Source organism: Callithrix jacchus, chromosome 1, assembly GCF_049354715.1.
Source record: "Callithrix jacchus isolate 240 chromosome 1, calJac240_pri, whole genome shotgun sequence".
Classification (NCBI taxonomy): domain Eukaryota; kingdom Metazoa; phylum Chordata; class Mammalia; order Primates; family Cebidae; genus Callithrix; species Callithrix jacchus.
The window spans coordinates 63,823,621-63,838,085 of NC_133502.1; the positions used below are offsets into that span (position 1 = coordinate 63,823,621).

The window sequence follows — 14,465 nt, forward strand, 5'->3', positions numbered from 1 at the left end:
TAATGCATGGAATTAAAAATCAAGATGGATAAATTTGGTACCAGAAAAACTGAGAACCAAGTGAATATCCTAGATTGTAATAATATTTAATAAAGAAAATCAAAGACTGAATCAAAACAGTAGATTAGACACAGCTGAAGAAAGAATAGTGAAATGGACTATAGAAGGTTTGAACGACGTAGGTAAAGACTCAACCTAATTCAGACATACATAGAGAGGGAACACTGTAACAAGCAACTGAAGAATACCAATTATTTTCAAGTGGACATGGAACATTTACCACAATTGAATGTATGCAGGGGCATAAGGCAAGTGTTAGCAAATTGAAATGATTGAAATTAGAGTATACAAACCATATTCTCTGTGCAAATCATAATGAAATTGAGCTGGAAATCAGTAACAAAAAGGTAATTGGAAAATCCCCATATATTTGGAAATTAAGAAATATACTTGTAAATAGCCAATGGATCAAAGAAGTAATTCCAATGGTATCAGAAAACATTTTAACTGAATGGTAATTCAAAGGTGACATATCAAAACATGTGAGATGCAGGTAAGTGTCCTTAGGTGGAAATGTTGTAGGACTTTCTCCTCAGTTTAGCTGTAAACGAGGTTCTTGTCACACAACCAGGAAAGAATAGGCTTGTGGACACCTAGAAGGGTAAGAAAAACAAAATTTATTATTAGGTGTAAAGGGGGGAAAATCTCAGCAAAGTGAAAGGGGTTCCTGCTAACAGGCCCCATCTCACAGATTGAATCCTAGGTTGCTACCCAGGAACATGAGAGGCCAGGATCCTTCCCCTCTGCAAACGGTGTGAACTTCCCGAGATCCTGCCCTGTCCACCCGTGGCAGGTGGGAGGTTCTCCCAGGAGCCATTTTTACTCGGCTGTCTCGGAAACTGATAGTCTTAAGCCCATATATTAGAAAAGAAGAATGGTTTTTAAAAACCAATAATTGAGATTTCCAGAATGACTGAGTAAGAGTTAGGATGGATTCTTTCCATCCTCAAAGAATTACTATTTGGCATGTTTGGCAGTTCACTGAAAAGCTTCCTTTATAGAACTTGTCTTTATTGGACTTGACTCAGTGCTTACTCTGTGCAACTAACCCTATCCTCAGGGCACTGGTAAAAAAAAATAGTGGTAATTATCTCATATCATAGCTGCCCAATTTGTCATTACCAGTTGGGGTTGACCAGAGGCTTGACCAATAACTGAAAAAGAAAAACTGGAGTATAAAGTGGAGACTTTGAAGAGTTTCGATATATTCCTGAGAATCTGGGTCATGTGCATGTGACTGTGCACAAGGCTGAGAAAGACCTGAGAAGGCCATAATCTCTCACCTCAGGCTGACTTCGAGGCTCTCACAAGAAGGACATGAAGGCTAAGGCAGAATCATAAACTGCCTGCATGATCATTAAAAGCATGCCCAACCCTCACCTCCCCACCACCCACCAAACACACACACACACACACCCTCAGCAAAGGAAAGGAGACATCAGTTCATGGAGATCTCTGTCCAATCATTAGCTGATCATTAAGATAATAAGCAGACTTCAGTGCCCACACATGACAAAAAAAATACAGACTTCATAGAATTTGTCCAAGAAAGTTAGCAAACAAACAAATAGCAACAGCAACAACAATAAACATCCACAACAAAACTTGGGAGTGGGACTCTCATTTTTAGTTACTATATTAAGTGTCCAACTTCAACAACAATTTTTGAGGCATGCAAAGAAACAGGAAACCCTTTATTGCAATCAGAGTAAGGGGGAAAGCAGCCAGTAGAAAAGGGGAAAAGCAGCCAATAGAAACTGTTATTCTATTTTTTTTTTTTTGAGACAGGGTCTCACTCTGTCACCCAGGCTGGAGTGCAGTGGCACAATCATAGCTCACTGCAGCCTCAACCTCCTGCACTCAAATGATCCCTTCCTTCTCAGCCTTCCAAGTAGCTGGGACTACAGGCATGTACAACCAAAGCTGACTAATTCATTTTAGTTTTGTACAGACAGGGTCTTCTTATGTTGTGCAGGGTGGTCTCAAACTCCTACACTCAAGCCATCTTCCCACCTCAGCCTCCCAAAGTGCTGGGATTACAGGCATGAGCCACCAGGCCTGGCTTGAAACTGTTGTTCTCTGAGTAATTCTGTTTTTGGTTATAAACTGTGCCCGAGGAATTGCAGACATTGGGCGATTAGACCAAGATTTTTAGTCAGCTATTACCAATGTAGTTAAAGAACAAAAAGAAACCGGCCCTAAAGAATGAAAGGCAAACAAGACCAGGTGTGGAAGCTCACACCAATAATCCCAGCACATTGGGAGGGTGAATGGGTAGAACACATGAGCCCAGAAGTTAGAGACCAGCCTGGGCAACATGGAGAAACCCCATCTCTATAACAAATACAAAAAATTAGCTGTGTGTGGTGGCAGACGCCTGTAGTCCCAGCTACTTGAGAGGCTGGAGTCGGAAGATCACTTGAGCCCAGGAGGCTGAGGCTGTGGTTAACCAAGATCATGCCATTGTACTCCAACCTGGGTGACAGAGACGATGTCTCAAAACACAAGCATTAAAGGAAAAAATTAAAAACTATGTCTCACCAAACAGATATAGAAAAGCATGTGTGTGTGTCTGTGTATATAAAAGTATGTATATATACACACAGACTTCATGTATATATACTTTACATATATATATAGAAAAGTATCTATGTGGAAAAGTATATATATAGAAAAGTGTGTGTGTGTTTGATTTGATTATTTTAAAAATTTACTACATAATAAAAATTCTGGAGTTGAAAATGAAAAATTAAAGAGGGGCTCAACAGCAGATTTGAACTAACAGAAGAAAAAATATCCATGAACTTGGAAATAGGTTGAGATTATATATATACTTCTATATATACTTATATAAGTATATATACTTATATATATATATACTGTTCTATATATAACCAAATAGAAATTCTGGAGACACAATGAAAATTTCTGGAGATATTCTGGATGGATTAGGGGTCCATTGATGGATGGATAAAGAAATTGTGGTACATATATAAAGTGGAATATTATTTGGTCATAAGAAGAGAATCTTGCCATTTGCCACAAGATAGATGAACCTGGAGAACATGATGTTAAGTGAAAGAAGCCAGACACAGAAAGAAAAATGCTACACAATCTTACATGTGGAATCTAAAAAAATAAAAAGAAAAAGAAAGAGAGAGAAAAAAGTCAAGTACACAGACACAGAATAAAACGGTGGTTGCTAGGTGTGGGGAGCGGGCAGGAAGACGGAGGTGAAAGGGTATAAAGTTGCAGATACAAGGATAAATAATTTAGAGACCTAAGGTACAGCATGAGGACTAGAGTTAATAACCTCGTATTCAGGATTTTTGCTAAGAGAGTAGATTTTGGGTGCTCTTGCTACAATGCACAAAAAAGGGTAACTATATGAGATGATGGATATGTTCATTTATTTTATTATTTTAAAAATTTACTACATAATAAAAATTCTGGAGTTGAAAATGAAAAATTAAAGAGGGGCTCAACAGCAGATTTGAACTAACAGAAGAAAAAAATCCATGAACTTGGAAATAGGTTGAGATTATCTAATCTAAGCAACAGAAAGAAAAAGAATGAAGAAAAATGAATACAACTTTAGAGACCTGGAGGACACCCTCACACTACTAGTATTCACATTATATGAGTCCTAGAAGGAGGGGAGACAGAGAAAATTGAAGAAAGACTATTTAAAGAAATAATGGCCCAAAACTTCTGAACTATGGTGAAAAACTGCATCAAATCTGCATATACAAGAAGCTCATCAATCTCCAAGTAGAATAAACCCCAAGACCAAGACACATTATAGTCAAACTATCAAAAGCCAAAGCCAAAGAATCGGGAAAGCAGCAAGAGAAGTGATTCATCTCATGCAAAGCCCCCACCAGAACATGACTTCCTAGAACCATGCTCCTGGAACCAATGGGCTGACAGAACCTAAGGTAACAATCGCTTGTGAGTCATCAACAGCACCACCCTATCAGTGAAGTCAAAGATGGAAGATGAACTCTTTCAAACCTTTCAGGTGCTCCCTCCTTTCCTTAAAGTCTCTTATGGGGAGCCCCTTCTTGCCCCTCTCCATCCTATGAGTCAGGACTGAAAGGGCACAGACAGGTCACTGCCAGCAGTGTTGGGGTGAGCCTGCAAGCACGCATCACTGGGGATCTGATGTGACAATGACTGCCTGCCCACCTCTGAGGGCTACGGGACTTGCCCAATCGGGAAGCAGCTAAGCAGTAAGTAACTGCTGACTTAAGACTGTGTAGTATTTGTTCTAGGCATAAGGTCATATATAATATTTTTCTTAAAAAGTTCCTAGTCTTACAGTACTGAAAACTAGGAATGTTTCTTTAGTGCATGCATTTATACATGATACATGTCTACAGTTTTATTTTATATCTTAATACACATCTATATATTTGAACTTTATATCTTAATACACATCTATATATACACATCTATACATGTCTACAGTTTTATTTTATATCTTAATACACATCTATACATTTGATATGGTTATTTTATTTCCTTCTTAAAGATAGTTTAGTGTTCACTTGAGAAAAACTTGGAGGTGGATTTTTTTTAACGTCTTAACCCGGTAGACAGCCATTCATCCAGCTGCTATTTCCTGAACATCCATCCTGTGGCAGACATTTTGCTGGATGTCAGACATAGAAATGGAAGATGAGATGTTTCTAGTGGGACAGAAAGGGCACAGGCTCAGTCTGAGCTTAGTGAGGGGGCATCAGGAGAAGCTGCCTGGAGGAGGTGAATCCTTATCTGAGTCTTGAAGGATTTGCTAGGTGAACTGAAGTGAGGTTGGGCAAGGCTATCCAGGGAGAGGGGCCAGCCTGGCATGGAAGTGAGGGAGGACATATTGGAAGGATTCCAGACAAAATCATACAATATAGAAAATCAAACTTCCAAAGTGCAGTTAAATTCAGCTCAATTCAACCAATATTTTCTCCAATTCCCTCCTATATAGATGACTTTATATTACAATAGCTGCAAGGTTTGCTAGATTACAGAGATGGCAGGAAGACATGTCCACACCTAATTTCAATCAAGTGTGACAAGTAACAGTGGCGTAATAGCGTCAGGAGGTGGAGAGGAACTTTGTCTGGAGGGTCTGAGTAGCTTTCAGAGGGGAAGGATGAGCAGGAATTCAAGCCCACATCAGGAGGAAGAGGGGCTCTCAGTAGAGGACGAGGCATGTGCCTCACCATACAGGCAGGAAACTGCAGGCAGGTGCCAAGAGCTGAAGAGAGCTAGTTAATACTGGGCCTTGGATTTGGAGTTGGAGGCAGGCTGAGTGGGAAGGAGAGGGAGAAGCAAGCTGGAGGTGGGCTGCACAGGCCCTTCCTATGGCGTTCAGTTTTGATCTTTGGGCTACGGGGTCTTTGAAGGTGTATGAACTGACATGATATGACAAGAGAGCATTTTAGAAAACACCTATAGGGCTTCGGCGCAGGGGTGGATGAGAGGGTAAGATCAGTACAGAGAGCAGTGAGGCTCTTACAGTCATCCTGGCCTGACCTGGCTGTGGTTGGGGAGAAGGTATAGGGACATAGTTTCAAGAAATATTAAGGATCTCAGGTAGGAGAGCTGGGTGATTGAGGAGAGGTCTGGTGAGGGAGTGGGAGAGGGAGCAGTTGAGAATGTGCCCCCTGTTCTGGATGGATGGTGATGCCATCAGCTGTCCACAGCCTAGCCCCTCTCTCTTCATATGCATGCATGCATGTGCACACACAGGCACACACACACAAACACACACACACACACACACACACACACACCAGCTATGCGTCTTTTCTCTTCCTTCACTCCCTGTTTCTGAGCCAGAAATGGAAAAACCTTAAGAAAGCCCTGAAAATTTCCCCAAAAGGTCTCGTGGATGATGGGTCGGTGAGGTCCACTGAGTGAGGCCAGACCCTGGCAGCTTCCTCCAGAAGCCACAAAATGCAAAGCAATGCTCTCAGCAAGTGCATGCACCCCTCATCTGACAACACTGAGCTCTTTCCTGCACTCTAACCACCTTCCCATGTCCAGCACTTTTTCTCATCCCTTGACTCATGTTTGTAGTTACAGGAATTGTTATGGATAGTTTCAAGATCTGATTCCTCAGATATATGGCAATGTGTGAAGATCATTCTCTCTCCTCTACTCCTTCCTTCCTTCTCCCTCTTTCTTTCTCTTTTCTTTTCCTTCTTCCTTCTCCCTAGCTTTTATTTTATTGTGAAATATACTGTATCAACTGGGGTACATAAAATATCCACGTACCACTTAGCACATTTTTATAACGACTCACATGAAACCAACACCAAGCAAAGAATCAGAATCCTGCTTTTGCTGCAGAAGCCTGTCTCGGGTACTCACCTAATCACAACCCTTAGTTCCACCTCCTCATCCCATACCCTTGATCCCCTGACACCAGCAACTACTACTCTGACTGTGGGACCCACTTTCTTGCTTTTCTCTTTTTGTGTTAACACTGAAGTATGTTCCCCTAGACAATGGCGTTTAAATTGCTTGTTTGGAACTTCATTCTTTGAAATTCCCTCATCCTGCCTCTCTCTTTCAGCATGGTGTTTGGAAGACTCACCCATGCTGTTGTAGGCAGCCGTGCTATCTGCCATGTGGATATACCACCATTTTTTATTCCACTTTATTTGGAATGGTCATTGGATTGTTTCCAGAGTTGAGGTGTTTTTTTTTTTTTTTTTTTTTGAGACAGAATCTTGCTCTTGTCACTCAGGCTGGAGCTCAATGGCACAACCTCGGCTCACTGCAACCTCCATCTCCTGGGTTCAAGCGATTCCCCTGCCTCAGCCTCCCAAGTAGCTGAGATTACGGGCACCCACCACCATGCCCAGCTACCTTTTTTGTATTTTTAGTAGAGACAGGGTTTCGCCATGTTGGCCAGGCTGGTCTCGAACTCCTCACCTCATGATCTGCCCAACCCAGCCCCCCAATGCGCTGGGATTACAGGCATGAGCCACCACATGAGCCTGGCCAAGTTGAGCTCTTATGAACAAAGCTCCTTGAACACGCTTGTACATGTATCCTGGTCACAGTTCCCGAGTTTCATCAGGGTTTATATCTGTGACTGGAGCTCCTGGGTAATCAGATGTCTTTCTGATTGTTCCATATAACTCAGTATCGTGTGAGGGTCTTCTTGGTCCACATCCCTGGCAACATTCACCATTGTCTCTCACCTTTTCGTTTTAAGCTACTTTTCCCAAAATACACTCCCTTCCTCTCTGCTGAGGTCAGTGGGTCTATCCTCTGTGTCCCAGCCTCATAATAGAAGACATTCACATGTGAGCACGCCTATAGGCAGCTAGGAACCATTCCCAAGTGAGTACACCAAAACCTAAGTTCATTCGGATTGATTTGACAAACGTAAATTCTTCTTGGCTGTATAATGTCACACCTGTGTGCTCTGATACCCTAGTTGAGAGCTAGGGTATCTGTCCTTGTTGGCCGAGTGTCCATGGTTTCAGTAGCCTTGAGCTTGAATGTCCTGACTGTCTCTCTAGCTCAAAGGCATGACCACCCTGCATGCTTCTCTACCACAGCTTGTCCCTCACAAACACCACCATGGGGACAAAGGGCAGTGATTACGTTTTCCCAAATCCAGGAGTACAGACCCAAGGGTTAGCCCCTGGCATGTGACACTCTCGGACCTGTCTTCTCTGCTGCCCCTGCAGGGTTTGACCAGCCGACCTGGACTTGGCCTATAGTCCTGTCATCCCTCATGGCCACCCCACCATTCCAGCTGATAAGGAAGATGTTTTCCTTCAAGGTGAGCAGATGGACGGGGTTTGCCTGCTTCCGGCCTCTGGTGCTATCCTCTCCCAGCATTCGCCAGAAGAAACTAATGCACAAGCTGCAGGAGGAAAAGGCTTTTCGCGAAGAGATGAAAACTTTTCGTGAGAAAATAGCGGACTTCAGGGAAGAGATGTGGACTTTCCGAGGCAAGATCCATGCTTTCCGGGGCCAGATCCTGGGTTTGTGGGAAGAAGAGAGACCTTTCTGGGAAGAAGAGAAAACCTTCTGGAAGGAGGAGAAATCCTTCTGGGAAATGGAAAAGTCTTTCAGGGAGGAAGAGAAAACTTTCTGGAAAAAATATTGCACCTTCTGGAAGGAGGATAAGGCCTTCTGGAAAGACGACAATGCCTTGTGGGAAAGAGACCAGAACCTTCTTCAGGAGGACAAGGCCCTGTGGGAGGAAGAAAATGCCCTGTTGGTGGAGGAAAGAGCCCTCCTTGAGGAGGAGAAAGCTCTGTGGGAGGATAAAAAGTCCCTCTGGGAGGAGGAGAATGCCCTCTGGGAGGAAGAGAAGGCCTTCTGGGTGGAGGGCCATGGCCACATTGCCAGGGACCAGAAGCTTGAGGACGGGCCCCATGACACCAATGGAGGGCAGCACTCACCGGCCTTCTCACGAGGCAGGGCATAGCCAGCATGCGGGTGCAGAGCCTGCGGTCCAGACTCCGCTGGGATGGGATTCAAGTCCAGGGTGAACCCATGTGCTGGAGAAAATACACACTCACTTGTCTCCTTGCTTTAAAGATCTAATAAAGTCCTGAGACAAGGTTTGGAAAACCAACTTATTTGAGGAAGGCTGGCCGCATTTTTTCCAGGTTTTGTGATGCTTCAAGGTCATATGTCACTTTGGGGCCACAGAGCTCAGTCCCAGGCAGCTCCCAGTGACCCCAGCCTGTGTGGGTGTTTGGAAGTAGAGATGCTGTGGCTCTCTTCAAAACAGTCAAAATGGGGAAGAGAGGCATGGGCAGTGCCAGCTAGAGACATACAGGGACGGAGAGGGGCTGAGACACTGTTGCCTCCACCATGCTGTGGGGACGTCACTTCTCTTCACTTGCGGCCATCTTGGAGGCCTGGAGAGGGCTGTTAGCATTCCAGTAAAGGCCACCGTGCCGTTAGCTCTTCATCTGTGCCTCTTCCCACCTGGTAGGCCACGTGGAGGACTCAGGCAGAATCCCTGAACAACCCACTTGCTGGCAGTTCCAAGTTCCACCAAATGCCTCGGCTGCCCTGCTTAGCCATGAGAACAGGGCCTTGGCATGGGGACTGAGGCTCAAGAGTGTGGCCCCCAAGAGCACTGACCCCCCTGATGAGGGAGTCCAGTTGACCCACAGAGTGGCCTGGGCAGTGCTCCGGCCCCCACATATTCCCACTCACATAAGTCTCATGGTCCCTGTGTTTCTGTATTATATGTTCCTTTTGGGGGGCTTTCTGCTTTCATCCATTTTAAAATTAAAATACCCTAGGGAGGTAATACATTGAATGAATGTGCATGAATGCGGTCAAGCAACTTATGTGCCCAACTTTTCTTTTGGGGGTGGGGAGATTAGATGGCCTACATGGGGAAAGCTATGGAAACGACCAGAAGTAAGGGAGTAGGAAACACCACCACAAATGTGTCCTGCTTCCCCTTTCCTTAGGCCTGGCCTTCATGTTTTCAACACATCAACTTACCTTGCTGTGGTGGGTCCCCTACTACTTGACAAGCACTTTCTCATGCACGTCTTCATGTGACCTTCACCACAGTTCTGTGGGCTGGCAGGGAAGATGCATAGACCCATTGTACAGATGAGGAAACAGAGACCTAAAGAATCAATGTGAGTGCATGTGGTCCAGGAAGTAGCAAATGCGAGGGCCAGGACTAGAACCCACATTGTCTGCCTCTTGGTATTGTGACCCCTTCCTAACACAGCTCTGGGTCATGGAAAGTGACTTGGCTGTGTCATGAGCAAGGTCTGACTCTTACTCATTTATTGCCTTCTCCATCCTCACATTATTAACCTCAACAAAGCTATTCCTCACTGCCCTGAGGAGGGTGGACCATTTCCTAAGGTCTTATGTGCCAGCATTAGATTTCCTGCTGTCTAGAATTCTCTTGTCTTTTTAAACATATCAATGGGGCTAGCTCCACCCTTGTCTCTAAATGAAAACTCAAGTAGACATATGAATTCTTCCAGTCACTTTAAGTTAAAAAACACAGTCCCAATTCAGTGTGTGTGTGTGTGTGTGTGTGTGTGTGTGTATATATATTTTTTTTTTTTTTTTGAGACAGTCAAGCTCTGTCGCCCAGGCTGGAGGGCAGTGGTGCAATCTCAGTTCACTGCCACCTCCACCTCCTGGTTTCAAGCAATTCTCTTTCCTCAGCTTCCTGAGTAGCTGAGATTATACATACACATGCTACCACACCCGGCTAATTTTTGTATTTTTAGTAGAGATGGGGTTTCACCATGTGGGCCAGGATAGTCTCGATCTCTTGACCTCATGATCTTCCCACCTCAGTCTCCCAAAGTGCTGGGATTCCAGGCGTGAGCCACCGCACCCAGCCGCATTCAGTAATTAAGATGTTCCATTCCCATGTGATGGTCAAAGTTCTGAACCCTCAAGTAGGCTCTGCAGCAATCAGAAATCTTGCAGCTGAAGAGAAGGTAAAACAGCTGGTTACTTCTCCTTTTTCTCTCCTGGTTGTGCTCATGTAGGTTTAGATCCTTCTGAGGTGGAAGTAGAGGGAATGGAGGGCAGGAAAGTTCTTCCATGACTGATCCTATTCTAGAGCTGTAGCTTTGACCTCCTCTGGATTTGACAGCTGTTTAAAGCTGCTTCCTGCTCTTTATGGTGGCTTTTGTGGTTCCTTGGTTACCCCTTGCCCTGTGAAATCAATGCCAAGGGGAAGTCACTTACATGAGGCCCAAGCAAAGTGAAGCCAGGCGGTCATGAAGGAGGGGATCTCATGCTCATATTTCTGAGATAAGAACACAAGGACCTTCTAAAAACCCATAAACCCCTGAACATCCTGCATGTCCTGCACATCTTGCTGCTCGACACAAGTCTGTAGCAGGGCTACCACAAGAAATTCTGCAAGATTGTGGCATTCCAGATAAGCTGCTTGTATAAGACTTGCCTAGCAATGGCTGTCTCCACCAATGAGCGAGCATCAGCTCCTGCCACAAGCCCCTGTGGCCAATGATTTTTTGTTTCAAAATAGCTTATGTGGATCTCTTCTTTGTCTTCTTAAAGTTTCCCCTTACCTTAATTTATCCGGATATACCCATGATCATCATGGACTGCATATACTGGATGGCAATTCCCCATCGCTATCAAATGAACTCTTTTTTTTTCCAGAACCTCTCTATCTACCATTAACATAGGTTGGTACCCCCAACATACACACACATTAAGAGGACGGACACTCTTACCTGCCCTCCCATCCATGAGCATGAGATGCAACTATTCAGCTAGTTGCTTACTACACTTACCATGGCCTTACACAATCATGGTACTCCCAACCTTCTCGGAAGTCTTGCAAAGGATCTAAGACACTGGTTCTCTTTCCTTTGCAAAGCCTATGTCTTCTCCATGGGGATACATTCATTCATTTTGGCTTCAACAAACTCTGGAATGCAATTACTTCTCAAACCGCAACTCTCTACTCTGATACTTGCAGCTGCTTCAGTCAACCTCTCTCACCCTTTGGATTTCGCAGGCATGACTTAGTCACCAAGACACCAGTGACCCAAACTGAAGGTACCATGTTTTAAGCTACATATGTGACATTAAAGTCTTTGTCTCTCTTGACTTGGAGTAGAGTGTAGCCCCTTCCCAAGTCTTTCCCCTTGATGGGAGTTTAAGGATTCACAATATAGGGCCTTTATAAGTAAATCTTCCAAAATTCTCTAGAAATTCCCTACTCTTGACTCTTTGGTATCTTCAATGTGAGTGAGGCTCTAAGAGTTATGCAAACTTTTGAAAACTTGCTTGGTAAATTCTGCATATAGTCTGACACCTCTGAATTCTTCAGCTAAAATTTCCTTCTAATGTTTTGTTAGATCTGCATATATTTAACCAAGTTCTAGTACTTTCTGGATTAGTTTCTGTTTTGGTGACTTCAACTCCATTGAAGGTACCTTCCCAGGCATATGATGCCCCCATGAAGATGCCTTTGGCGTTTGGGATAGGACGGTTCTTCATTGTACAGTGTTTTCTCAGCATTGCCAGATATTAAGCGTCCCTGGCCCCACTGCATGCCTGCAATGCTGCCCAATCTCTGATGACAACTAAAAATTACCCCCACCCATTTCCAAACAACCCAAGGGATACTTCTGTTCCTTTTGACAACCAATGATCTCTCAGTTAAGGAATCCTTGGATGAGAGGATGAGTTCTCATTATCAATCAGTACAAGTTACCTCTTTGCATAGGGGTATGCGCCATCCTTCATGGAGGAACTAAAGCAGTGCAGTTTGGTGAAGTGTGGTTGACTCAATACAAGAACATCCATCCTACTACTGCTGGGTCAATAGCATGAGTTTTGTTGCTTCAGTTACTTTCCCTTACCTGATGCCCTTTTTCACTGCAGATGATAGTGCTGTTCTGGTTGGATAATATTTTGAAATATATAAAAGTTCTTTGCTTTTTTGTGTGTGACTATCTATTTAATTAGAGCCATCCATTTTCTTAGGAGAAATTAAAAATACATATGGAAAGGGTCTTTATTCCGTTTTTGGCCTTTAAAATAGGTTCTTGACCCATTTCAGAAGCTTTATCGGGGGGCGGGGGGGGAAGAAAAGAGAATAATTTTCAAATTGAAGGGCAAAGCCCAGAAGAAGTGAGGATGAAAGAGAAGAGGAGGGGATGTCCAGTTAAAAGTTACAAAGCAAATGCATGCACTGGCTTCTACTCCCCCACCTCAAGTCCCAATAACACGCAGAAAAGGGCTTGATTTTAAAAATCAGAAATAAATCCACAAGAATAATGAGAATCAGAAAGAAACCAATAGCAACACGATTTTGAAAGCAGAAAAGCTGAGGGATGAATGGAAATGGACTTAGCCAAAATACTAAAGCTGACTTCTAAACTGGCAGTGGGGAAAGCCAAGAACGCACCCAACTCACACTGCAGGGCCACCTCCCTCTCACCAAGGCTGGAAAATTAGCAGGCCAGGTGCTTCCTGAAGCACAGGAACCAAGGACAGACAGACTACATGAGTCTTTTCAAGAAGCAAACTCTTCAGTTCTCTCCCCTACAAACCGCTCCTCCATTCTGTAGAAGATAGGAGTATTATTCTTTGGGGAGGACAAAACTCGGGATCCTCAAACTGCAGATATCAGGTATTGCAGAAAATGGCAATATCTCCCCCAAAAAATGGCTAAAAAGTAAAATTGTACATTATGTGTTGAGACCTTCCTCCTCCCCATCTCCCACCCGGCCCCTCCCCACTGTAAGAGCCAACTTACCAGATGACTCCTAGTGATTCTCCCCATCCTACTATGCACACCCTTGGATCATCCCAACCCACGCCGAGTAGGGCTGATCTGTATGCTCAATGGAATAATAAGAAAAATGACAGCGTTCTAAGGCTAGATCATAAAAGACACTGTGGCTTCTGCCTTGCTCTCTCTTGCATCGTGTTCTCTGGAAGAAGGCAGCTGCCATGTCATAAGAACACACGGGGAGTAAATGAAGCCTCCTGCCAATAACTGGCATCCTTTGCCACTTGCTAGGAAAGTAAGGAAGCCACTTGGGAGGCAGAAACTCCAGACTGAGCCAGATGGCTGCAGCTGTTCCACACCTCACTGTAATCTCATGAAAGACCTCAGCTAGAACCACCCAGCTAAGCTGTTCTTAGATTCCCAACCCACAGAAATTGTAAAAAATGTTATTTTTTAAGCCACTAAGTTTTAGGGTAACTTATTATACAAAAATAGATAATTATCTCACCACACACACACACACACACACAGAGAGAGAGAGAGAGAGAGAGAGAGAGAGAGAGAGAGAGAGAGAGAGAGAGAGAGAAAGAGAGAGAGAGAGAGAGAAAGAGAGAGAGAGAAAGAGAAAGAGCGAGAGAGAGAGAAAGAGAGAGAGAGAGAGAGAGAGAGTGAGAGAGAGAGAGAGCGCGAGCACACGAGCACAGGCTTTCCAGGCTTCCTTCCTCACTCAGCTCCCAGAATGTGGCAGCCAACATTGTCCCTTGCAGCAGGAGAATGGAAATATCACTGGGGAATTTGACCAGCTCAGAATAGGCCTAGAAATGCTAACTCTGAAGACTTGCCCATTCACACAGAGCTGCCAATAACTGTTTTATTGCTCCTCTCATAAATATGAGCACACATCCAAGGGTCACCAGGCACTTTTGGAAAGCCTCTAATATGACGTAGCCTAAAATTAACAGATAACTGTAGCTTGGAGGAAATCGAGAACATACAGGGAGAAAGAAAGCTTCTAAAATATTATAAATTATTATTAACATCCAGAGAGAGATAAGAAAAGATATTGCATCACTGAAACAAGAACAGAACGGTAGGAATCTTCAGAAACCAAAAACAGAGTTATTGAACAATATGACATGGCAGGAATGAAAAGTTCAAG

General features: G+C 43.9%; 1 protein-coding gene across 1 annotated transcript; it reads left to right on the forward strand.

The window, feature by feature from the left end:
* Positions 1-4,060: 4,060 nt before the first annotated feature.
* LOC144576389 (uncharacterized) lies at positions 4,061-8,665 on the forward strand. The gene is made up of 2 exons (XM_078354571.1): positions 4,061-4,292; positions 7,767-8,665. Exon 2 carries the CDS (start codon positions 7,814-7,816, stop codon positions 8,513-8,515), a length of 702 nt encoding a protein of 233 aa, XP_078210697.1. The 5' UTR covers positions 4,061-4,292; positions 7,767-7,813; the 3' UTR covers positions 8,516-8,665.
* Positions 8,666-14,465: the final 5,800 nt, after the last annotated feature.

What these genes read in the sequence shown, in the direction of transcription:
- LOC144576389 (XM_078354571.1), top strand. Translation starts at nt 7,814, where the DNA reads ATGGCCACCCCACCATTCCAGCTGATAAGGAAGATGTTTTCCTTCAAG.